At 40.4% G+C, this 27,705-nt stretch overlaps 1 protein-coding gene across 1 annotated transcript in view; it reads right to left on the reverse strand.

Moving 5' to 3' along the window:
- The window catches only part of zbtb45 (zinc finger and BTB domain containing 45), a 29,606-nt gene extending 3,337 nt beyond the window's left edge, over positions 1–26,269 (reverse strand). Inside the window, exons 1-5 of the mRNA XM_072463577.1 lie at positions 25,270–26,269; positions 20,061–20,322; positions 15,224–15,358; positions 7,699–7,839; positions 5,387–5,660 (exon numbers count right to left, since the gene is read on the reverse strand). Coding sequence (XP_072319678.1) covers positions 5,387–5,660; positions 7,699–7,839; positions 15,224–15,358; positions 20,061–20,322; positions 25,270–26,012 — 1,555 coding nt within the window. The 5' untranslated portion in view covers positions 26,013–26,269. The remainder of the gene's footprint in view (positions 1–5,386; positions 5,661–7,698; positions 7,840–15,223; positions 15,359–20,060; positions 20,323–25,269) is intronic.
- Positions 26,270–27,705: the final 1,436 nt, after the last annotated feature.

Raw genomic sequence — 27,705 nt, forward strand, 5'->3', positions numbered from 1 at the left:
ACACGTCCTAATCATGCCCTTTTACCCTAGAACATGTCATAATCACGTCCTTTTACCCCAGATCACGTCATAATCACGTCCTTTTACCCCAGAACACGTCATAATCACGCTCTTTTACCCTAGAACACGTCATAATCATGCTCTTTTACCCCAGAACACGTCATAATCACGCTCTTTTACCACAGAACATGTCATATTCATGCTCTTTTACCCCAGAACATGTCATAATCATGCTCTTTTACCCTAGAACACGTCATAATCACGCTCTTTTATCCCAGAACACGTCCTAATTATGCTCTTTTACCCTAGAACACGTCATAATCACGCTCTTTTACCCCAGAACATGTCATAATCACGCTCTTTTACCCCAGAACATGTCATAATCACGCCCTTTTACCCCAGAACACGTCATAATCACGCTCTTTTACCCTAGAACACGTCATAATCACGCTCTTTTACCCCAGAACACGTCATAATCACGCTCTTTTACCCCAGAACACGTCATAATCACACTCTTTTACACCAGAACACGTCATAATCACGCTCTTTTACCCCAGAACACGTCATAATCACACTCTTTTACCACAGAACATGTCATATTCACGCTCTTTTACCCCAGAACACGTCATAATCACACTCTTTTACCCCAGAACACGTCATAATCACACTCTTTTACCCCAGAACACGTCATAATCACGCTCTTTTACCCCAGAACACGTCATAATCACGCTCTTTTACCCCAGAACACGTCATAATCACGCTCTTTTACCCCAGAACACGTCATAATCACACTTTTTTACCCCATAAAATGTCATAATCACACTCTTTAACCCAGAACACGTCATAATCACGCTCTTTTACCCCAGAACACGTCCTAATCACGCTCTTTTACACCAGAACACGTCATAATCACGCTCTTTTACCCCAGAACACGTCATAATCACACTCTTTTACCCCAGAACATGTCATAATCACACTCTTTTACCCCAGAACACGTCATAATCACGCTCTTTTACACCAGAACACGTCAAAATCACACTGTTTTACCCAAGAACACGTCATAATCACACTCTTTTACCCCAGAACACGTCATAATCACGCTCTTTTACCCTAGAACATGTCATAATCACGCTCTTTTATCCCAGAACACGTCATAATCACGCTCTTTTACCCCAGAACACGTCATAATCACACTTTTTTACCCCAGAAAATGTCATAATCACGCTCTTTAACCCAGAACACGTCATAATCACGCTCTTTTACCCCAGAACACGTCATAATCACGCTCTTTTACACCAGAACACGTCAAAATCACACTCTTTTATCCCAGAATACGTCATAATCACGCTCTTTTACCCCAGAACACGTCATAATCACACTCTTTTACCCTAGAACATGTCATAATCACGCTCTTTTATCCTTGAACACGTCATAATCACGCTCTTTTACACCAGAACACGTCATAATCACGCTCTTTTACCCTAGAACATGTCATAATCACGCTCTTTTACCCCAGAACACGTCATAATCACACTTTTTTACCCCAGAAAATGTCATAATCACGCTCTTTAACCCAGAACACGTCATAATCACGCTCTTTTATCCCAGAACACGTCATAATCACGCTCTTTTACCCCAGAACACGTCATAATCACACTCTTTTACCCCAGAACACGTCATAATCACGCTCTTTTATCCCAGAACATGTCATAATCACACTCTTTTACCCCAGAACACGTCATAATCACGCTCTTTTATCCCAGAACATGTCATAATCACACTCTTTTACCACAGAACACGTCATAATCACACTCTTTTACCACAGAACACGTCATAATCACACTCTTTTACCCTAGAACATGTCATAATCACGCTCTTTTACCCTAGAACATGTCATAATCACGCTCTTTTACCCCAGAACACGTCATAATCACACTCTTTTACCCCAGAACACGTCATAATCACACTCTTTTACCACAGAACACGTCATAATCACACTCTTTTACCCCAGAACACGTCATAATCACACTCTTTTACCCCAGAACACATCATAATCACGCTCTTTTACCCCAGAACACGTCATAATCACACTCTTTTACCCCAGAACATGTCATAATCACGCTCTTTTACCCCAGAACACGTCATAATCACACTCTTTTACCCCAGAACACGTCATAATCACACTCTTTTACCACAGAACACGTCATAATCACACTCTTTTACCCCAGAACACGTCATAATCACACTCTTTTACCCCAGAACACGTCATAATCACACTCTTTTACCCCAGAACACGTCATAATCACACTCTTTTACCCCAGAACACGTCATAATCACGCTCTTTTACCCCAGAACACGTCATAATCACACTCTTTTACCCCAGAACATGTCATAATCACGCTCTTTTACCCCAGAACACGTCATAATCACGCTCTTTTACCCCAGAACACGTCATAATCACACTCTTTTACCCCAGAACATGTCATAATCACGCTCTTTTACCCCAGAACACGTCATAATCACACTCTTTTACCCCAGAACATGTCATAATCACGCTCTTTTACCCCAGAACATGTCATAATCACGCTCTTTTACCCCAGAACACGTCATAATCACGCTCTTTTACCCCAGAACACGTCATAATCACACTCTTTTACCCCAGAACATGTCATAATCACGCTCTTTTACCCAGGGCCGGCCCAAGCCTTCAGGGGGCCCTAAGCAAAAACATTTTTGGGGGCCCCTCACCACGTCATCAGAATCAGTTTTATTGCCATTGTCAGTAAACAATTCACATATGGGAACTTTCTTCAACGCAAACAAAGCGCACCAAAACTCCAGGGCATCCGTTTGCCAGTTAGTTTATTCTCAGCACCTCACAAGCTCAAATATTGCTAACTTAAATCCCACAATGCAACTTGGTATTCCGCTGACATCACCTCTACTCCCTGTACAAATAACACACGTCCCAGATATGTTTTTGGGTGTATTTGTGGGCGTTAAGGGTCGACAGCCACATTAGCAGTTTAAATTAATGAATAATAATGGGGGGGGGGTTTCCAGACTTTTTTGGGTCTTCTGGTGCATTTTAATGTGGTCCAGCCTTCTAAAGTAAGAGTAAAATGTTGAGGTTGTAATGCTATAAAATGATGATGTGATGAAACTGTGCCAGGAGAAAATGACTAAAGCCAGTTATTAATACATTAGTGTACTTAATTACTCAATACAATATTGGCTATGAAAAATAATTATGGTCAAATTGATTCATTTTAACTGAAAATGTAAAAGTAATAGTTATCCTTACTAATTTATCTTTTACTGCTCCCAACTGTTCCTTCTTGCTAAAGTGACAAAACAAGTTATATTAAATTAAACAAATGGCATAAGCATTGCTTGATTAACAATTAACACTGATAAAACAAACATGTTATTCCCAGAGAATGAACAGAACTAGAAGTGAAGGTCCAAACCTAGCTATTGTGAAGAGACTGCGTTTCTGCAACTTTGCCACTTTTGTATAAAAATATATAGTATTATTCTATAACAGACGTAATCATAATATGTCTGGTTATTTTTCACTATCAATTTATTATAATTTATAACAAATAGTCTAATGATGCTTTTTAAATTGAAATGTTTTATTGCTCTATTAAAAGTTAATTACAATATAAATGTTTGTTCTGATCAGAACATCACACACTGGACTCCTGCACCTTTACGTTCCTCTCATTCCACGTTAAGAAGTCAAAGTAAAACAGACATCACGAGTCACGATTGATCTCACACATGGTGATGTGAGAGAGAGCAAACTCAAACCGCTCATCTCTGACTGAGGCTGCACAGGGGCCCGGGACAGGGGCCCGGGACAGGGGCCGCACACTGTTCACTCCAAAGTCTCACGTCAGAGGTTCTGGACGAGACGGCGCTCGTCTGGACCGGATCTCCGCCTCTTAGTGACCGGGGCATAGAGGCCCCTCACCGGCCTCACCTGCAGCTAACACTACCGGGCTGGTGTAAATGTGAAGCTTATTATCTTTCATTCAGACTGTCAGAAAGACTAAGGGGGGAACCAAAGTTTAGTTCCGTGTTTCTGGACGGCCCTCTTTTACTGTTACTATTCAAGCTAACTATTCAGCAGCACCACATATTGTGTGCGTAATTACTATAAAAGTGAGTATTTGGTCGTGTTAATGTTTATCAATTGTATATTGTTGATGTTTATCCTTATCTTTGACAGTTAATGCACTGTATTCAGCTAAACTGCCGCGATCCATTACTTATCGCTGTTTTCGCCGTCAACTAGCTTGTTCTAAAAATAGCTCCGTCATCGGCGCATATGTAGGTTACTAATGTAACCCGTTCTATACTGCATATACTGTGCAATGTAGAAGTTTAGTAATGTGACTTAATTCATGTTTACTGTCTTTCTGTTCCCAGACCACACACACCACCAATTTGTAATATGTACAAATTAAAGGACATTCTCAATCAATCCAGTTTCCCCTGATTCTCTAACCGGAATCAACGGCCCATACTGTCCGCTCCAATCAGCGTTATTTCCCCTTGGCTAATGTGGATACTTCTACACAGACATATTATTGTGCGCGGGGCAGAGCTCTCGTCGCCTCCAGCCTGAGCGAACGTGACAGACTCGTGTTGTTTCAAACAGCAGCATTAACCGTCTCTTTGTAAGAGAAGTTCAATACCTGGAGAGTGTTGTTGAGTTTACAGTTTCTTTACATCGTCAAGAAGTTTCTTCTTTCGTTTTTCGGCATCGGGGGGATATATTCCTCTGGACATGAGGACCACGCAGGGACCACGTTCTGTTGTGTTTATGTTTTGCTCTTCTCCTCACGCACAATGAAGTTGACCAATCAGAGCAGGTTTGGTGTCTTGGTTGCCAGATTGTCATTACAAATAAATGCGGTTTGTGCGTTATATGTTACCGCTGTGTGCGCTGCCGCGCCAGCAGCGCTACTACACTAGTGGCGCACGCTGCGCTTGCACTTCTCATAAGACGGGTTGCCAGATTGGGGGCCCTTTTAACGCCTCGGGGCCCTACGCGGCTGCTTAGTTCGCTTATAGGCTGGGCCGGCCCTGCTTTTACCCCAGAACACGTCATAATCACACTCTTTTACCCTAGAACATGTCATAATCACACTCTTTTACCCCAGAACACGTCATAATCACGCTCTTTTATCCCAGAACACGTCATAATCACACTCTTTTACCCTAGAACATGTCATAATCACGCTCTTTTACCCCAGAACACGTCATAATCACGCTCTTTTACCCAAGAACACGTCATAATCACGCTCTTTTACCCAAGAACACGTCATAATCACACTCTTTTACTTTCAGAACCTGTCACAGAAAAATATCTCACCGGAGTGGATGAACATGTGCTTGCTGTAGTTTTTCCGTGAGCGCAGAGATTTGCCACAGTGCGTGCAGTCGAATGAGGTTTCCGATCCCTGCGATGAAGGAGACGGTCCCGCCGAACAGGACGAGGTGGGAGGGGGAGGTGCCGGCGGCATCTGGGCAGGAGGCGGGGCCTGTTGATTCGGCTCCGCCCCTGTCATGCTGTCCATTCCAGTCATTGGTCCTCCCACAAAGTACGGAGCGGGCTGCGATTGGCTCACTGGGTACTGGAACAGAAGCTGAGGAAGAGGAACAAGAACAACGGTTAGTGTCACCGTTACTGCGGGAAGAAACATTATAATTTTACAATGAATCATTCAGTCTGGTGAGTTTAGTTAATTTTCAGTTCAAAACCACATTGGAAAACCATGTGCAATGAGCCTGAAATTCAATGTCTGGAGAACAGAAGGTATAAAAGTTTTTCAGCAGATTGTAAAAGATAATCACATGAAAAGCTTTGATATGTTGAAAGAATCCTTTGACTTGGAGAAACAGACTTATATTTACAAATTACGAGTTATTATAAGCGAGGAATTAAACTAAGTAATGACCATTGTATGAATATTTTTATCAAGGCTTATAAATCAGAACTTTCAAGGGGAATAATATCTAAATAAATGATATCAATGCATTACTAATCTGGACAACTACTCCACTAAATATATCAAAAAAATACGGGAAAGAGAATGTAATCTTGTTTTGACGGATGAAGAGTGGAAAAATGTGTTTACATCCAATTGAAATAACATGTGCGGAGGATGCGTTTTTTCACAACACCACAAAGTGCTCATTACTCAAAGGGAAACGCTAACGGTTGGAGAAACTGGCAAAACCAGGACCATCACGTGCTTTGGGACTGTCTTGTCGCCCAAACATATTGGACTGTTTGTGACACTGCCATCCCTCTGAACTTTAGAACTATGTATTTGGGCCTCAAAACTCATGAACACAATAAATGGATACCTTTGGAATGTACGTTTGGCGGCGGGACAAAAGGCCATCATAAAAAAAATGTATGACACAAACTGGACTGACAGAAAAATGGAAAAAGTAACACTCGGACTCAATTTGGAAATGCACACATTTGACCGACTTGTGTTTCCTTTGTTTTCTGGTAGATGTCTATTTGTAATTTGATTTTAAAACTTAACTTTTAACAAATTACAAAAAAAGAGATGTGCAAAGAGTTCATTTGACCAAACAACAGGGAAATCTGAAACTTTTTAAATTTGCATTCACATTTGTCTCTACTTATAGGTAGGTCTCCTTGGAAAAAGGACACAGCATTCATCTTATAAGTGTAATATGAGATCGTTTCACTTTTTAAGGCAAACACCATGAACCAAGTACAAAAGGGCTGACCCCACACAAACAAAACCTGAAGAGAGCAGGAAGTGCATTTATTGAAAAACTCATCCTTGGGTCTCCCTGTGTGTTGTAAAAACAGATGGACATCCAAGATGTAAAACCTGTCCTCATAAAGTTGCTGATGTGAGCCAACATCTTCCAGATAATAATCCATCGCAATTTGGCCAAGCAAAGGTAAAAAAGTGTCAAATCTTCTGAATAAATTGGTACAGAGTCTGAGTCAAAATCAACTGTACCACATTTTGATATAAACTGTGATCGTTGTCTTTCTGTTTATTCAATCGACAATTCTGGAAGTACATGGATGCAACTGCTGTAAATGTAATCGAATCTGAAAGTTTTTTATTTTAAATGAGGCATGCGGTCGAGTCTGTGAGCTCAGAGTGAGTTTTTCTGTCCCAGGTAAAGCTAACAAACATTAGCATGCTAACTCCTGCTCTATAGTCAGAATAGAGTCTCATTCACCTGAACAGATACATTTACAATCTCCTGTACGTGTACTGGGGACAAACAGATTTGACTTTATAACATGCAAAAATATTACGCACAGGCCTTTTGAAGAAGAATAAGCCATTGTTTAAACCAATTGGCAAAATGAAATGAGAAAATAATGTTTCATCTATAAATCAACGCAACCAATAAAAAAATGACTTTTCTTCATTAATATTGAGCTTTATTAAAACATTTGGATCAATATACTATCTTCATTGTGTGATGTAATCCATCATGCATTGCCTACTAATTGTAAATCTCATAATAATAATAATAATAATAATCATAAATGCATAAATTGTTCATAAATGAGTTTGTTTCCAGTGTGATGAATACGTTCCTAGATTACTTGACCTACATTTACAGTTACCTGAACCTAAACCCATGTAACGCCTGAGTGGACATTATTTATCTTACCGGATTGGTCATGGACTGTGAGGTCGGGGGCGGAGTCAGGGGTTTGTTGACACGCCCTCGGGGGTTGAACTGCATGGTCTGAGCTGGCTCGCTCTGAGGCCAAAAACTCTCTGAAAACACGCCCTGTTCATCGTAGAAATCCTGCGGGAAACACACACAGAGGCAGGCGTCAAGCTGGCACCGGACGCAAAACAAGCTAAAGAATTATTTTGGACGGTGAAAAAGAAAAGGAAAAAAATGAAAACATATCAAATTGTTTCAGAAATCTATTAGGTTTTGTGGTCTTACTGTGCAAAAGACAAATATATAACATAATAAATGTCATCTGTTCATCATGCAAGACAATAAAAGATAAAAAATACAATGTCCCGGACCCGAGAACCCTTTTTTCTGTCAATTGGAACAAGCATATCTTGATTATTCGTTGGTGCTTGACCATTTAACGCCTGGTACAACAGAAGCAGTACTTTAAAGTCACTCTCACGGCTCATTGTAAGTCATAACTGCAAAACTGGTGTAATGTGATCCATTTTCCTGGCATTTGTAAAGACTCTTGCAGCTGCATTTTCATATGGATTGTTATTTTTTTTTTAGCCTTTAGACCTGTATATGTTTATTGCCATTGTCAGAGAACAACAATTCTCACAAAGTATGAATTTGCTTCTGTGATAACGTGCGACATGAGACGAGGATAACAATGGGAAAGACATATGAATCAAATCAAATAAAAATAATGATCTACTGAATAATATAAAAATTAGACATCGACTAGATATTATATAACCTACTAAAAATAAAAGCATGTAATAGCATATAGAAATATATCGAAGACCGAGCCTTTTATTTAGTATAAATCAAGTTTGAAATGATCATGACCTGAACTTGCTCTTTCCTAAAAACAAAGAATAGGATGTTACTTGTTGAGCCAGAAGGACCAGTTTTTTCTTCTTAACTCTATATAATTATATCTATATGAACTCGTTAGGTGGAGTCCTCGTGTTATACGTTATAACCATGTAGAGAAATCTGTGCTTTTTGTGTATTTTTGGACATAACCATCACTGAGGGAGGAACACGTTCGTGGAAGATCATTTGTTTCACCAGATTTTGAATTTTAAAATGCTCTAAAAATGTATTCTCAATCTGATGAAACAAATTGTCTTCCATACAAATGAAAGACTTGTTCAAGATCGGATTCAAAAATGATTAATGTCCTGAAACCCCCCCAAAACAAACCATAAACAGGTCAAAACATCTGCATTTTGACAATTGAAAGACTCATTCTATGACAAAAAATTATGATGCATTATTTTAAACCGATTCAAATAAAATGTTGTCTGTCAAATGAACATTACGATGTTAAACTGTCAAACTTGAAGAATTTACTCGATTCGCAACGACAAATTAAAAAATGTGCTTTTTTTTAGGTCAAGGTTTTAGACAATAAACTCACATTTTCTATATGTGCATTTCTTTATTAAACCCTGTGTGGTCGTTTACTAGTTCTGATAAAGATTGTTGAGGAAAGGTCACATTCTGTCCTGTTTATGTGATCGTTTTAGTATCGATACTTGCTCAAATGATTATCTATATTATAGTTGAAGTATGGATTAATGCCATATTTTCTATTCAACCAACAACTGAACAAAAGTTTTAAGAGTGCTTTAAGTAGCTTCTTTGGTTCCTCTTGACAACGGTCATAAAAATAGCTTTAAAACACAAACAGTCGTTAAATGTGTTGCTCCGAAGTTTGAACTATGCTCCAAACAACATCAACAGAGGATTGACTGATTGATTCATTGCAGATCCTGACTTTCAATGTGAATTCCCTGAACGTAAACGACACAGACTTTTAATCACAGCTTTTCACCGCGAAAAACAGTCAAATCCAACAGAAATGTGTCTTTGAACGCATTAGTTCAGGTCTAATTATCAGACAAATGTGAAACATATGCCAAATTAATCACAAAAAGTGCAGAAATATTTGAAAGTGTACAACTTTTATCCATTCTCTATTGTTAAATCAGCTCTTTTTGTACAATGTTTTACTCTAAACTCTAAATTTAGATAATATCCTGAATATTTTTTGAAGATATGCAATCTCAATATCAAGTGTATGATATTGAAATTGCACATCTTCAAAAAATATTACACACAGCCCACCTCTACAACACAAACATTCAATCCAAACCATTAAAAAACTTAAAATCAAACGTACACATAGGCCGACACAGCTGAAAAACACTGCAGAAGTCAGTTTTGGAGTAAATTTGAATACTTACAAACTGCATTGCCGCTCTGCTCACTGGAAAAGCGTGCGTGTAAGTCATGAGCGCAGGCTGGTTTTGACTAAAGTGCAGTCTTGAGGGCCCAGGTAGTTTCCCTGTTCCTCTCACTGTGGCGCATACATTGCAACCTGACTTTATTTGCATATGCACCCACCAAAGATAGCGTGTTGTGGTTAGACCTGTCACGCGACTTTTTCTGAACCGTACAATGTGTCCCAAACCCGAGCTAATAGACGTTTGCAGACAAGGGAAGGGCCGGATTAATGTGTGCGAAATATGACATGAAAAATATGTTTAGGCGCAGCACAACTGTTATGTAACATTATATCAGATGTGTCGACACAGACCGGGATTGACTAAACCTGTTTAAAAAACGTGACTAGCAATTATTTCTGTTGTACTTTGAGACGTTTTTAACAACTGGAAAAGTGAACTGAAGGCTTCTGGAGAGAGAATAATCACAAATAAAAGAGTATTGTTGTTGAAAATCTGACATGTTTTTCTTGTGTTGTAAATATATAATTGTGAGTTTAATGCTAATTATGTGTTTTACCACATTGACATGCCTTTTTAGCCAATTCAGGTACATTCACATTGTTTATTAGTGTTCACTGTCTCACTGATAAATGAGAAAAACAAAAGTAAAGTAAAAACAGCCACATTAAAAGCACTTTACAGTTACGTTTGTGTCGTACTGATTGAATTTAAATGACTAAAGACTGAAGGCTTCTGGAGAGAGAATAATCACAAATAAAGAGTATTATTGTTGAAAATCTGACATGTTTTTCTTGTGTTGTAAATACGTACGTTTGTGTCGTACTGATTGAATTTAAATGACTTTTACCTCTAAAAATGTTACGTTTTTGACTTTTTGCGGTAGGTCAATTAGCATTTAGCATATAGTATAAAAATGCGTGCTCATTTTATGGTTAATTTGCTAAATAAAACAAAACTTTTCACTGAATTACAATATACATTTATGAAGTCTATAGGCGATTAAGTCAGGGGTTTGTCGTTTAATTAATAGACTATATTGTGTGTGATGCAAATTGTACCGTCAGTATAAAAGCAATAAACCAGATGAACAGTGGGAGAAGCATTTCACCTGAGCTGTTTTATTGAACAGCTTTTCACGCACTTTTAGGCAAGGAATAATCTATAATACTTCCACCAGTGCACTCGAGAGGAGGTCGACCTGCACAATCATAAAAATGCCAGCGCCCGATTAACAAAGCAAACAGTTGAGAGAATTGTACTGGAGACTAACTCTAGGTTAGCGACTGGCGTCAAGAATACGCTGAATGTCGTTCCATCTGTGTGTTCAGTCTTCAAAGTAACAATGCCGTGTGATCGATCCTGTTTGTGGAGCAGTTTTTCACAGAGCACAAGACGCTTACACATAAGGCAGGCATGTCCAAACTAGGGCCCGGGGGCCAAATGCGGCCCTCAGACCAATTTTTGTTGGCCCAAACAACAAAAAGTAGTACTTTTTACTGTGAAATTGGGAACATTCAGGCATATTGATGTTATACCAACCTAATATTAATGTTCTAGGTCTGATTAAAGCTGTGGAGGCTCATCGCAACTACGCCAAATGCAAAATTTTGAATGATTCACCAAATTCGACTTTGTCAAGTTGTTTGTGTCTCTTTGCCTCGTTTAAGTTTCAAGATGCCCTTGTGAAAAAAGTTTGGACACCTCTTACATAAGGATTGTTCAAAATTTGACCCCACATTTGACTTCACATTCCGTTTGATTTGTACAATAACTGTCCAATAAAACTAATATTTGACCACAAAACATTATCTAAAAACCAGGGGCGCCCATTTGGAAAAGAAGCAAAGGCTGCAGTTATTCCGTTTTTGCAAGTTTTCAAAGTGGCAGTGGCTAATTGTGAATACCGTATTTTCCACACTAAAAGGCGCACTGTCAATGGTCTATTTTCGATCATTTTTCATATATAAAAGGCGCACCGGATTATAAGGCGCATTAAGCGAAACAAAATCGCTTCGAGGTCGTTAAGCACAACCACATTAATCCATATATAAGGCGCACTTTTTTTTTTTTTTGAGAATATAAAAGCTTTTAAGTGCGCTTTTAAGTGCGCTTTATAGTGCGGAAAATACGGTATATTAATTTTTTAAGACATTTCGATGAACTTATAACAGTTATCAAACGGTGTTGCCGCTGATGGTACTGTTGGTAATCTCCATAGCAACACCATAGCAACAGCTGTTTGAGTTCACAGGGGGCGGGGCTTAGGCAGCAGAACTTCTAATGAATATGAAACGTCTGAGCCCATAAGAAAGAAAGACATCTCTTCTTGTTCTTTACAGTTCCAGGTGCGAGAGCAAAACTTTTTGCTTCTCGTAACATATGAATTTGCCTTTATTCTTTACTGATGGTTCTTGATAGCGTGATAATTCTATTGTAGGTGATACAGGTAAACTACGATGTAAAAATCCATAGCAAGGGCTACAAATATATGTTAAGTTATGTTAAAAATGCTAAAGTTAACTCTTGTAAAAGCCTAATTGCTATTTTACTCCCATGTGGAGCCCTGTGGTAACACATGTGAGTTTAGTGAGTTTATAGTTCGTTATTATTAACTATGCGCAAACCAAATAGCACGATATGATCACGATATTCTTTCCGCAGTACAATATTTATGGAGATGTTCTGAAGATATATGGATTTCCCCTTTTGAAAATCCCAAAGGATCATGGTCTATGTGGTTTCCTCGATCTTTTTCACTGTTTCTGTATCAATACTATTTCTATTTTTTTATGTCTAACATTGTTTTCCTGTGAATTGCTCAAATAAAGTGAATTTAAAAAACAAAAACAAAAAACAAAACCTTTCTTATTCAGTTATTCAGCCTTTCACAATACAAGTCCCAGGGGGGCTTTTAATAGACCAGATTACAACTAAATACAATAATAATGAGTACAACAATAATTTAAAAAGGCAATAATTACAGTGAATTGGTGAATAAGACCAAATAACGCAAGAGAATATGATCTTAAACTTCATCAGAACTGGTATAAGACAAAACTATTATATTGTGCTGAAAATAAAATCAACAAAGAAAGATTATTATCATCGAATGGGGTATTGAGTATCAAGCCTTTTAGTAATACAATCGAGTTTGAATCGGGCCATCAAAAAAAACATATTAGTCATATAAGCGATCCTGATATCGGATTTGCAACGTCGTTCGTCCAAAATCATTTCAAACCCATTTTAAAGGGGACGTATTATGCTAAATCCATGTTGTGTTTCCTTCTCATGGGGCTGCAAGATTAATCACAACCAAATCGAAATTGGAATTTGAATTGACGCAATTAGAAAAAAACGCAAAGGCAGCAGTTTTTTGAAATACCATAATTCCCTTCACAACCAACTCAAAGTCAGGTCTTATTTTGCATCAAAACTTAAAGACTTAAGTTTAGCTCTGCACAAACATGTTTTGCAATACATCTGAAACACTTCACTAGTTCGTCAGTTCATTGTCTAATTTCAGTTTTTTTTGTAAACCCTGACAGTAACAGTCATGTTTTTCTTGTGCTGTAAATATATAATTGTGAGTTTAATGCTAATATGTGTTTTAGCACATTGACATGCCTTTTTAGCCAATTCAGGTACATTCACATTGTTTATTAGTGTTCACTGTCTCACTGATAAATGATAAAAATAAAAGTAAAGTAAAAACAGCCACATTAAAAGCACTTTACATTTACGTTTGTGTCGTACTGATTAAATTTAAATGACTTTTACCTCTAAAAATGTCACGTTTTTTCTTTTTGGAGTTTTTACGATTATACTGTGACCTGAATAATCCAGATTATTGATGAACTAAATCATCTCGACATCCCCAGACCAACCAAGGTCTGGGGATGTCGAGGTACATCTGAAACACTTCACTAGTTCGTCAGTTCATTGTCTAATTTCAGTTTTTCTCCGATTAGATTTCGATGAGTCTTTATTGCATTTGACCCATCCTTCATGATACGTCCCCTTTAAGTCGCATAGGATGATATCTGATGTGTCTGGCGTTCCCCGCGGCACCTGAACGCCTCACTCCGGATGCATTTGACAGCCGAGTCTTTTCTCTGGTGTGGCAGATGTTCCCTGCACAGTCTGCGGATACAGCAGGCTGCGGCAGAATCCACTCCGACCGCTCCAGCTCCAGCTTCAGCTTCAGCTTCAGCGCGGAGCCGCCGCAAATCACTCTAAATTATTCACGCGGGCTAATGCTATACATTAGACTTAAGTTTGGAATAATGAGCTGGCTCACCATGACGCGCCAGATTTACATTCCCAACACATCGTAAAGTGTTCAAATGGAGGCTTTTTATCCTGTTTTTCTAACCAAGCGCTTTTTTAAACACATTAGGAAGTGGTTGAGTGTGTAAAGGGGATGAATAGGACAATCGTTTGATTTAAGTTCAAACAAATCCACCGCATTTTGTTGTTTTAAATTATTCTTTTTTTTTTGTCAACTTGATCACTTTTAATAGTATGCGGCAAGTATCGTGAGAACTAAAAAAAGAACAATTGTGACTATTTCAAAAGCAAAATCAAGTATTTTTTATTTCAATCCAGATTTCATAAAAATACATCTAAAAAGTACTTTTTTTTGTCTGGCTTTACTTTATTTTCTCATTCATTTCATAAAGCCGGTCATAAACTTGAAGAATAGTCACGCGTTAGACAATGGGAATTGAAGAAAATGAGAGATTTCTCTGTTTGATCATGTTGAATAGTTGTTAAATTGTGATTAATGCTGTAAAGATGAATCAACTAGTCGCGACTTGTTAACCGCAATTGTATTTTGATGATCGTAAGCGTTATCTGGACTATACACACTCTAAAACTCACATTATATATTATAACAAAGACAGCAGCCGTATTAAATCAAACTGTTCTGATTCTGATCAATAATACACTTTATTCATATGTATTCTCAATCTAGAAGTCACTATAGTTCACCTTTATTTGTTTGAAAAATGTATTTAAAAAGTCACAAAAACAGAAATAATCTTTTGGCTGGTCGACCTCTAAAATATTCCTTAGTGACAGACCTAATTGTGATGTTTTTTTTTTTACATTTTACATCATGACATCCAAGTCCTAATGTATGTAATTCAGAAATGTCTCTCTTTGGCGCATACACTCTCACAGGAAGGACTTTTCTTAGCGCTTTTGCATTTTTTCCCCCTTCCCCTGTGCCTCACCTGTCCAAATCCTGCCATGGTTTCCTGCGCATCCTGGTGCTCTGCCTCCCGCCTGCCGTCCTCCAGCGCGTACACCGAGCCGTCAGCGTCCTGCACCCCTTCATCCTTCACCACCACGCCTTCTCCCCCCAGCACCTGCCGCACACACGCAACGGGAAAAAGTAGGAGTTCAGAGAAAAGGAACAGAATACACGAATACGGCAGCACACACACACTTGAAGCAGCAGCAGAAGCAGAAGCAGAGAGAGCGACAAAGAGCTAAAGAAAGAAGAAGCGGCTGTGGTTGGCCTTTTGTTTTTTCCTGCAAGCAGCGGGCGCTAACAAGTTTAACGACCTACAGTAAATACGCAGAAGTCCATAGAAAAAGGCAAAAGGTGCTGAAGTTGGGATGAGCGCTCGCCTCCGAATGTGCAAAGTGCCGAAACATCTCTATACGCGCTCTATACGCCAATGCAGTGAGAGAAGAGGGAAGAGGGAAAGCCAGCAGATACAGAAAAAGGAAAAAGCGGCGCGTTGCAGCTCTGCATGCCTGAAAGCTGTAACCATGGCAACCTCCCCCCTCCTTTCCCTCCCTTCCCTTCCGTCTTTTACAGAGTAAAGTGAATGTGCAGAGCCGGAGGCTGCAGGCTTAAGGACCGCACCGAGATGTCCAGCACTCAGATGAGCCGTCTTCCTGTGGTTCCCCTTCCTCGGCGTCCCTGTCCGGCTAGCGCAGTGTTAGCGGCTAGCGCAGCGTTAGCGGCTTCGTGTCCAAATATGTCTCCATGGGGTTTTTGCCACGTCAGGTTAAAATGTATAGATACTTAAAGATGCTAATGCTAAAACATAAAATAAAAAACTACCAATGAATGATTTACAATAAAGACTCCCTGATTGTTTTTATTTATAGATTACTTGCTATTTCAATTTGTCTTATTTTTTTTTAAATTAACAAAGCCTATAATTCATACGTCTAGGGACAGCAGGTGGAAAATAAGTGTTTAGGCCAATTCTTGTACATTAACATAAATGTTTATGCATGTACATCATCTCAGTTAAATCAACTAATGTTTTTTTTTTTAAAGGAGGACCTCAGGGACCGGCCTCCTGCTGGTGCCAGAGTCAGGACTAAACATGGACCGGCCTCCTGCTGGTGCCAGAGTCAGGACTAAACATGGACCGGCCTCCTGCTGGTGCCAGAGTCAGGACTAAAAATGGACCAGCCTCCTGCTGGTGCCAGAGTCAGGACTAAACATGGACCGGCCTCCAGCTGGTGCCAGAGTCAGGACTAAACATGGACCGGCCTCCTGCTGGTGCCAGAGTCAGGACTAAACATGGACCAGCCTCCTGCTGGTGCCAGAGTCAGGACTAAACATGGATCGGCCTCCTGCTGGTGCCAGAGTCAGGACTAAACATGGTCCGGCCTCCTGCTGGTGCCAGAGTCAGGACTAAACATGGACCGGCCTCCTGCTGGTGCCAGAGTCAGGACTAAACATGGTCCGGCCTCCTGCTGGTGCCAGAGTCAGGACTAAACATGGACCGGCCTCCTGCTGGTGCCCAGAGTCAGGACTAAACATGGACCGGCCTCCTGCTGGTGCCAGAGTCAGGACTAAACATGGTCCGGCCTCCTGCTGGTGCCAGAGTCAGGACTAAACATGGACCGGCCTCCTGCTGGTGCCAGAGTCAGGACTAAACATGGACCGGCCTCCTGCTGGTGCCAGAGTCAGGACTAAACATGGACCGGCCTCCTGCTGGTGCCAGAGTCAGGACTAAACATGGACCGGCCTCCTGCTGGTGCCAGAGTCAGGACTAAACATGGACCGGCCTCCTGCTGGTGCCAGAGTCAGGACTAAACATGGACCGGCCTCCTGCTGGTGCCAGAGTCAGGACTAAACATGGACCGGCCTCCTGCTGGTGCCCAGAGTCAGGACTAAACAATGTGGACTATCATATATACACCTCAATTATGCCCAAAAGAATGGAACAAATACTCCCAAATTTAATTCACAATTATCAAGATTTATTTAACGAAAAACTACGGACAACATAAGATGATCTATACACATAGTGAATCATATTCAAAATCAGCAGAACTAATTAAATAATAATTAGTTTGGACGCTAAGAAAGCTTTCCTTCTGTTAGCTAGCCTTATTTGGAGCTGCTGACTCTGGAAATAGGGTTGAGTCAGGGCTGTGCCTGGTCACCTCTCCTGTTTGCTTTGTACTTGGAACTATTGGCCCATTATATTAGACAATCCAAAACAATTCATGGTGTTAGAACCAGCTACGCAGATTTTGTTCTATTATTTTTGAGCAAACCAGAAATGTCCATATCACATGCGATGCTTTTTTTCAAAATATTGGTCCAATATCAGGATAAAAATTCGGGTTCATTTTTTCAATCTTTACAAAGACCAATCCATTCAAATGAGAAAAGGAAATACTTTGGTCTTGTCCATACAATTAAATCTTTTTTTCCATACTAAAGTCTAAGTCAAAGGATAGAAATGATAAAAACTAATGTTGTGCCCAGATTTTTTTAAATTAAAGGTGCCATAACATGCTTTTTTTCACGTTTCGTAGTCTATCCTAAGTGTATAATTGATAATAATAAGGGTTGTGCAACACCCTTAACATAATAGTTAAGAAATATCACCCAGACCTTGGACCCCCTCACCAACCCGGAAATGCAGACGGCTTGGTTTGATATTCGCCCCCACCCTTGTGAAGAGCGATCTGGCTCCCCCGCCCAACCCGTGACGTAGTCTCAGAGAGAGCGTGTGTGCCCCGCCCAACCCGTGACGTAGTCTCAGAGAGAGCGTGTGTGCCCCGCCCAACCCGTGACGTAGTCTCAGAAAGAGCGTGTGTGCCCCGCCCAACCCGTGACGTAGTCTCAGAGAGAGCGTGTGTGCCCCGCCCACCCGTGACGTAGTCTCAGAGAGAGCGTGTGGCCCGCCCACCCGTGACGTAGTCTCAGAGAGAGCGTGTGTGCCCCGCCCACCCGTGACGTAGTCTCAGAGAGAGCGTGTGTGCCCCGCCCACCCGTGACGTAGTCTCAGAGAGAGCGTGTGTGCCCCGCCCACCCGTGACGTAGTCTCAGAGAGAGCGTGTGTGCCCCGCCCACCCGTGACGTAGTCTCAGAGAGAGCGTGTGTGCCCCGCCCACCCGTGACGTAGTCTCAGAGTGGGTGTGCCCCACAGCTGTGTGCTGTAAAGCTCTGCGGTGCGCCGCTCCATGCGAGTGAGTGAGAAAGAGTCTACTTTGAGACTAAATAAAACTGGTGTTAATTCTACAGTCAAGTCAAGTCACTGCTTTTAGCCCCCTTTAAGTCATCATGAGTGTGAATGTCTAATCTATCAAGACTCTTTATGTTCAGCCCCATACGGAGCATTCCACTTATAAACTGATCTTAGTGAATCCATTTACACTGTAGCAGCAGTTGATTCGGACGTCAATAAAATATAGCCAATTTTGTAAATGTGTGAATAATAAAATTCACATAATAAATATGCTAAGCTAAACTTATTATTAGTGTGTATTTAATTCAATGTAATGGGTTTGGTCAAAAATCTGCTATTCAGTTTTAATGCATTTTACATTGGTATTATCTATGACCTTGTATTAAAATGTTCATTGTTATTCAGGTTGTAATGCTTTTTAATGAGCCAATGTTCTCCAATGCCAATTAAATCTTTAAAAACAAGAATATACTCGAACTGTGTTACTGTTGATCAAAATGAAATGATTTAAACCTGATAAAGTTTCTATGTCGTCCCCCTGTTAGTGCCCCTAGAGATTGCTTGTAAATAAGGCCCCTGGACGTCACAGAAGTGTGGTCTAATGTGGCCCCTGAACATCACAGGCTTCATAGACTTGTATGTGGGCGTCCGAGGGAAACACTTTGATGCAGCTGAAGGAAAACGTGCATGCAAAGAAGCACTTTCACCCCGTCCTCCCATAAGTGATTAGAAGCGCTGCAGTTGTGAAACAGAAAGTATAAGAGCACGTGGCTCATGTAAACACAAATGCTTTTGCCGCATTATAGTTCTATAGAAATATAATTATACCGTAAAACTCAAGGTATTCCAAGTCATTAGGTTCAAGTTAAAGTCAAGTCTCAAGTCACAAAGGGCAAGTCCTAAGTCAAGTCAAGTGTTTGAGGGACATGAGGGAAAATGAGGCCTCGAGTCTCCCACCTCTGTCACTAAGACACGGACACAAGCCACGCCCACGACCAAAGACTGGACCGACATAGTGACAAACATCAGACAAATGGAAACAATTTATATTCATCTGAAAAAATGTTAAATAGGACTTTTATGTTGACCATTTTAAGATGTCTCTTGTTTTTTCCTCATCTCCTTTGCATCCTCTCTCTGTGTCGACTTCTATGTATCTTTCGTTCCGTTCATATACTTTTTAAAAACCACGCTGAGGGAACATTGTTTGTCTAGTAAAGGAGTTAAATTATGGAACAATTGTTTGCGATTAATTAAAAAATGCAACGTCTTTATTTCAGTTTAAAAGGATCTTTAAGAAAATAATCATAGAAAAATATTTTGCAGAATAAAAATGCAGTTTTGTTGTTATGAAACTTGGAATGCTTGTGGAGGATACTTGTGAGCAGACTGTCCAGTATTATGTAGTGTTGTTTTTGTCGATGAACTGTCGCTTGTGAACTATAAAATGTCCACCAATGTTGAGAGTTTGAGAAAAGGGTCGGCACAATAAGCCTTGGCCAAATAACATAAATGTATCTCGAAGTTTGCTTTGTGCTTGAATGTTGAGCGCCTTTTGTTTTTGACCAAACCACAATTTAAAAAAAATAATAATTCAGATTCAGACCGCTGCTTGTACCTGGAGTCGGAGAGGCTGCCTCTGCTTGCGGCTGTGCCCGGCCCCCCGGCTCTCCCCCCGGCGCTCGCGGTCCAGCAGCTCCTCCTCCTCGCTGTAGCGGTCCATGCCCACCAGGTCGTCGGAGAGGTCGTTGCCGCGGAGACTGTCCCGGCTGATGCTGTCCACGCTGCCCACCCCGGAGCTGCAGCCGCCCGAGAGGTTCCCTGTGCTGCCCCCATTGGCGCCGTTAGCCGTCTGCGCCAACAGGTCGCGCAGCTTGTACCTGTGAGGGCGACAAACGCAGAGGTCTGAGGGTCGTTCTGTCTGAGCGGACCGGTACAAAGAAAGTATTAGGTTTCTTAAAACAGCTTGCGGCGTGTGTTCCTTCTTGAGGAGACGAATAGGTCTGGTCCATCTGGGCTTTTTTTTGTTATTTTTTTAATTTAATAGTTCAGCCCCAGATGTGCCGTGTAAAGGGAAGTGCAGTCGTTTTTAAATAAGACAAAAATCTAATTTAGAGTAGTTAGTTAGTTACAATTAGACAAGAAGGCAATTTGAAGTGACATAATAGATAAATTGATCATTTTGTGTAATACCGTCATATTCATGTGCAATTACTGTCATACTCACAAGCAATTAAGGCCATATTCATGTGCATATAACTGATGAGAGTGTAAGTACTTACCATCAGAATTAGTATTATTTAGTCTTATGTCAGCTATTTTTACTTCACTTTATTATTTTATTTTTATCTTTTTATTTTATTTTATTTATTTATTTTTTCCTCCATTTCCTATTAAGATATGAGAGGAGTTTTGTTTATAAGAGTTCTTCTATTAAGAGTGTTTTCCTCTGTATCTACTGCGTTGTAACACCAACATTTCCCCATGTGTGGACAATAAAGGAATATCTTATCTTATTTCCTTTGCCAACAAACTGTTCAGGAAAGGTCAGATTTTGTCCTGTTAAAAGGGAATTGTTTTAGGGCTGCAACAAATTAATCACAACTAATCGATTATTTAAATGTTCAGAAACAGCTGGGAAAATAAATGTTATGACTCAAAATGTAGCTGCAATTATATGAAAATGTATAAATTGAGTGCATTTGATGAAAATACTATTCATCTATAAATGTGCTCCACCAGGATCCTCACCGTCATACAAGTCTGAAACAATTCCGGATTTGTAAAAAGCAAAAGGCAAAACTAAAACTCAGAATTCATACATACATTATACATTTAAAATTCCTTTTCAAATGGAAGACATTTGGTTCTAAATGTCTTTTTATTTTTCAACATCTGCTGTCCTCTGATTTTGAACATATAGAAATGAAACATCTATTTGGCACAAGTGATATCCACCGTGTTCCTCGGAGTTTGTCTATAGGTACATTAAACTCTGTAGAGGATGTTGCTTATGAGTCATTCGCTGCAGCACACGAGCAGCAGCAGAGGTAAAGCTACCGTGCACTTAGTGAAACTTTCCGCCTTGCTAATAAAGCGATTAGGTCGAAATGATCTTGATTTGATGGCAGAAATGCTCAGAACAAGTCTGGTGATGGTTTATGGACTTAGAAGACAGAGAAGAAGGTCTAAGCAGCCACGTCACAGATCGAGAAAACATCACACGTTGTGGAAATTGAAGTGTTTTTCATGCCGGAGGAGAGAGGACTTTCTAACCAAGACTCAAAATGCTACTCCAGGTGTGTTTTTTACATTAGAACATGGAACAAAGCTCAAAAAGTCAATATAGCATAAAATGTGTCCTTTAACAGGGCCCATAATTAACTTTTTTACTTTGAAGCACATGTGCTTCAAATGTCTAAAATTAGGACAAAGATTTAGGACAAAACCAAATTTAAAGAAATAATTAATTATATTATGAATTTATAGATGGTGTCACAGTGAAAACATCTGTGCTTCACCACATAAGACGCTCTCACAGAAGAGGCTTATTTTTATTAACTTTTAAAAATGTACCTGTTTTGACGGCCATAGATGTATCCAAGGTTTTGGCTAAAGTCCAGTATGTTCCCTCTCGCTCTCCTGCAGCAGCAGCTCATCCTCTCCTCTACCATTTCTTGGATACTTTTTGAAGGGACCGTTTATCTTGGCTAAAAAACTGTAGGAAGGCTTCTTAAAATATTACTTTGACTAAATCCTTGTGCTGTATTTGAGCCACATTTAGCACTGCCACACTACATCCACCACATTTTATACTTCCTTTAAAAGATCTGATCCTGCACTGTTGTGATTTTTTTAAAAGACGACAGGCAAGGACAAGCAAAGAATCGCCAGCTCTACTCACAGACAGAAGCACTGCTGACGTCACTGAGTCACGAACGTTATGAAAACTGTAGGACTGTCACTGATGTAGTGATGTAGTTTGTCTGGTCACAGATGTGAGCTTTGCAATGTTCTTTCAGTGCTGTGTAAAGTAAGTACGTCTTCCACTGCTGCTCACGGCTCTGTTTATTTTGATGCTTTCTGTCGCACGTTTGCCACCAAATATTTTTCTTCCGTTGCAATGGCCACATTTGTGACCCAAACGGTCATTTCGAGCCCTATTTAAAATGTGCAGAGTGAACACAATGTACAATTTACAAAATAGATTGTTTTTGTAAAACCATTCAGCCTCATTGTACCCAGGGCCTATATTGACTTATGAATGAAAGAAATAATTAGTATAGTGTTTATTACAGTTTTTAACACTATTGTACATTTGGAGAAATTATATTGATAACTTATTTTATTGTTTATGGTTTGTACTTTTGGTGTGTTATTGTACCAGTGTGCAGACCGTAAACCCCTGTATTAATGAGTGCTGCACACAATATTAGGCCAATCATTGTGTAAAAAATTAAAAAAATAACAAAAAATAAATAAATAAAATAATAAATAAATAAAGCAATAAACTAATTATTTTGTTATTCCAAAATAAGGATCAAATCTATTTTACAATGTATAGAACCAATGAGAACACACAAATGTTTGAAAGGGCTATAATTTATTCAACACTTTGTTTAGGTAAGCTATAATATGATTAAACTTACTATACTATACTATACTTACTATACTATACATACTATACTTACTATACTATACATACTATACATACTATACTATACATACTATACTTACTATACTATACATACTATACTATATTATAGTATACTTACTACACTATACTTACTTTACTATACTATAATTACTATACTATAATTACTATACTATAATTACTTTACTATACTTACTATACTATACATACAATACTATACTTACTATACTATACTTACTACACTATACTTACTATACTATACTTACTATACTATACATACTATACTTACTATACTATACTTACTATACTATACTTACTATACATACTATACTATACTTACTATACTATACTTACTACACTATACTTACTACACTATACTTACTATACATACTATACTTACTATACTATACATACTATACTTACTATACTATACATACTATACATACTATACTTACTATACTTACTATACTATACTTACTATACTATAATTACTATACTATAATTACTATACTATAATTACTATACTATACTTACTATATTATACTATACTTACTATACTATACTTACTATACTATACTTACTATACTATACTTACTATACTATCTAAACCATACTATACCATAGTATAGTATAGTATAGTATACTTAGTATAGTATAGTATAGTATACTATACTTAATATACCATACCATACCATAGTATAGTATAGTATACTTACTATAGTATAGTATAATATACTATACTTACTATAGTATAAGATAAGATAAGATAAGATAATCCTTTATTGTCCCACATGGGGAAATTTCATTGGTGCAACGCAGGTAGATACAGAGGTAGATCCAGAAGAACAGATCACTTATAGGAAGTCTGAAAAACACTTTCAGTAGAAGATCTCCTATAAATAAATAAAAACTCCCATAGACAAATAAATAAATAAATAAATAAATACCATTGCATGTGATCACGACAGTAATTGCACATGAATATGTGTCACGACAGCACATAGATTGCACATGAATTCCAACAGTAATTGCACATATGACAGAATTGCACATCAGTATTAGGTTAGGTCAGTATTGCGAGTGTTCAGTACTAACAGTGTTTGTTATAAAGTCTGACAGCAGCAGGAAGGAAAGACCTACGGAACCTTTCCTTCACACAGCGAGGGTGGATCAGTCTCTCACTGAAGCTGCTCTCCAGAGCGGACAGAGTGTCCTGCAGGGGGCGACACTCATGGTCCAGCATAGATGTGAATCTAGCCAGGACCCTCCTGTCCCCCACCTCCTGCACCGAGTCCAGAGCACAGCCCAGGACGGAGCTGGACTTCTTGATGACTCTGTCCAGCCTCCTCCTCTCCCTCTCTGTGATGCTGCTGCTCCAGCAGGCCACACCGTACAGGAGGGATGATGCCACCACAGAGTCGTAGAAGGTCTTCAGGAGTGGCCCTGTCACTCCAAAAGACCTGAGTCTCCTCAGGAGGTAGAGCCAACTCTGGCTCTTCCTGTACAGTGCGTCTGTGTTATGAGTCCAGTCCATTTTGTGGTTCAGATATGTATAGTATAGTATAGTATAGTATAGTATAGTATAGTATAGTAGAGTATAGTATAGTATAGTATAGTATACTAGTAGCCTTCACACTGTTCTATTTAGATGATTTCTCATATTGTCTCTCTGTACCTCCAGTCCATGTGTGGTCATGTAGCTCCGCCTCCTCCTGTAACAGCAGCAGTAACAGTCTCTCCTCCTCAGACACTCAGTCTGTTCTCCTTAAAACCTCTCACACTTAAGTCATTTGGAGTAAACATGTCCAAACTGATTATTTAGGTGGAAAACTAGTCAAATCATATCTGAAAAAAACCCCATTGCGTTTATCACGGGTCGTGAGTGACTTTGTCACGCTCATATTTAATGATAAGTGTGTGAAAAGTCTGTAACTTTGTCATTTCTCTCTATCTGTGGTTGTGGACTGAAACAATATTTGACCTGAATATCGGCCAATATTGGGCCAATATATCGGTGCTTCCCTAGTATTACTGTGAGAAAATATAAGTTCTTGCATTTGTGTGTCCATCAATGAACTTTTGTTTTGTTGCATTATTAAAAGTAGCATATATGTTTAGGAGAATAACTATGGCATGAGTAAAATAGGACAAATGTGTTCAATATTGCACTTACCGGACGTCCTGAGTGCAGGCGGAGCTCTGCTTCATGAGCATCTGTCCTGACCCGAGTCCGTCTCCTCCGCACATGGCCCCGGGGCCCATGTCTCCGAGCCCCATCAGACTCACTGCGTTCTGCTGCTCCATGCCTCCACTCTCCGACACGTTCACGCCGTTCCCCAGACCCGACATGTTACTCGCGCAGTCGGCCATAAAGTTAGAGAAGTTCGGATACGGGCCCGGATTTCCAGAGCAACTCCCGCTGATCTCCCGGCCCTTTCCCCCTCCGCGGTCCTCCTGTTTGGGCAGAATACCCCCGAGCATGGCGCCTCCGCTGGCAGCCGCTGCCGCCGCCGCCGCCGCCGCCCCTGCCGCCGCCTTCCTCTGCGAAATGATCTGCGTGCACTCGTCAATCACCGTTTTGATTTGCAAGATGCTGGCGGCGGTGAGGATGCACAGAGCCTGAGACTGGAGCACGACCAAGGAACCGCTGTACATAAAATCCACCAGCTGCTTCACCGTTTCGGCGGGCACGAGTGGCGGCACGGAGATCTCGGAGTGACCCAGGAGCAGCTTGTCTTGGAAAAACGGGCTCCCGGCGGCTAAAACGCAGGCGTGGGCTCGGAGCGAGGAGTCGTGGATCCGCACGGTGACGTCACAGAACAGGCCCTCTCGTCGCTGGGTGCGCAGCGCTTCCAAAACAGACTGGCTGGAGTTGTGTAGGTGGATGTAGTGCACCGTCTCCGTGCCAGGGGCCATAGCAGCAGGAGCGTGAGGCGTGGGCGGAGGCGGGGAGTGGCTGGGGACCGGGTGCGAGATGGGGTGGGGAAGGGGAGGGAGGTGCCGGGGGTTCTGCGTCAGCTTGAGGGAGCAGGAGGACAGGGAGGGAAACGGGTCCAACGCATGGGCCACGGTGAGCCCCGTCCAGTCACACGGCCATGAGGCGCCGGGAGAGGGAGAAGTCTGCGGACGCCAGGGGCAGCGGGCGTCGTCCTGAGAGAGGGAGCACGGCTTCAGTTGCCTGGGGGAGACACAATGTTACAAACGGATTAGTGCATCGATTTGAAGTTTGAAATGCTCAGCACATTACCAGAAAAGACAGTCTGTGTTTACAGCATAAGAGACGTCATGTGTCAGTTAATCCATGGATTTTTCTTTTAGTATCTCATGTATTTTTCAATCTTTAACATTTTCTTTTATTTTTGCATAATTTAACCCTGCATAGGTGCATGGCAATTCAATAAAGTGATAATTCCAGGAATCCAATAATGATCAGATGTTTGGTGTTCATGTGTCTGCTCTGTTGTTAAATTGTTATACTGCTGTATTAAGTGGACCGTGTTCCATTTAGTCTGTTCTTTTAAAAAGGTGTAAGCAGCGTGATAGACTATGTTACACTTTGATTGCACTTGACGGCACGATAATGACATGATTACTAAATTAGCACTTGATTAGTCTCCGAGACTCCAGCAGCGCTGCTCTTAACTTGGTGCCATGGCAATTATCAGTGTGATTTTAATGTAGGGTAACCACCTTAAAGAGTGATAATAGGTGTGCAATGCAGTGGGACGGATATGATTGAATTAGGCTTGAAGACAAATATTTTCAATGTTTAGCCCTTAAAACACTAAGAGTTTGAAAAAGCAATAGATCACATCATTTAAGAACCTACAACTACTCGACACATTTTTCACGTAGTTGGCTCATCTGTATTATAGCATATACTGAGACTTTTAAAATAATAACTACATGTTAAAATATGGACACTGAAGGCTTCTAGGTAGAGAATATTTACGAATAAAGTTCATTTTTATTATTATTGATGACGATCACAAATTGTTTTCTCATTTTCTCACATTTTGATGTAATAATGCAGCTGTCTTTGTTATAGAAACGTCTTTTTTATGCGTGTTTTATTGCATGCATAGTCCAGATAACGATTACGATTATCAAAAAACGCCGACGATTATTCGGTACGGTCGACTTGAAGCCAGGCGGTCACTCGACGTGCACGTGTGTAAATAATGTGCTCCTGTGGCCGCGAGCGAGCCCCGTTTGTTGGCAAAATGACAATAAAAACGCGCATTTGGGCCTGAAAGAAACACCCCGCGTGAATAACGACATTTATCTGTATTTATGGGACATTTATAAAGACATAAGACACAAACGCATATCGAGTCCCCCGCACGCGGCGCGCGGACACGTATCTGTGCGTCACCTGACTCACCTGTGTGACAGCACGTGCCGCCGCGGGTCACTCTTGTGGGTGCTCTGTGGGTGGCCCCTAATGCACCGCACATGACACCCCGCTCCTCCGTTAAGAACCTGACAACCGCAGGCGAAGGTAAAACAATAAACACGGATAAACCCGCGGCGCCGTGTCGTCGGTAACGCGCCGTTCTCTCCGGGTTAAATGCGAAAAGGACGAGGAGAAAGTGGCGACGCGCTGATG

The sequence above is a fragment of the Eucyclogobius newberryi genome, unplaced genomic scaffold (genome assembly GCF_026437365.1).
Source record: "Eucyclogobius newberryi isolate DKJ021-1_F unplaced genomic scaffold, fEucNew1.0.hap1 SCAF_4, whole genome shotgun sequence".
In the NCBI taxonomy this organism is placed as follows: Eukaryota; Metazoa; Chordata; class Actinopteri; order Gobiiformes; family Gobiidae; genus Eucyclogobius; species Eucyclogobius newberryi.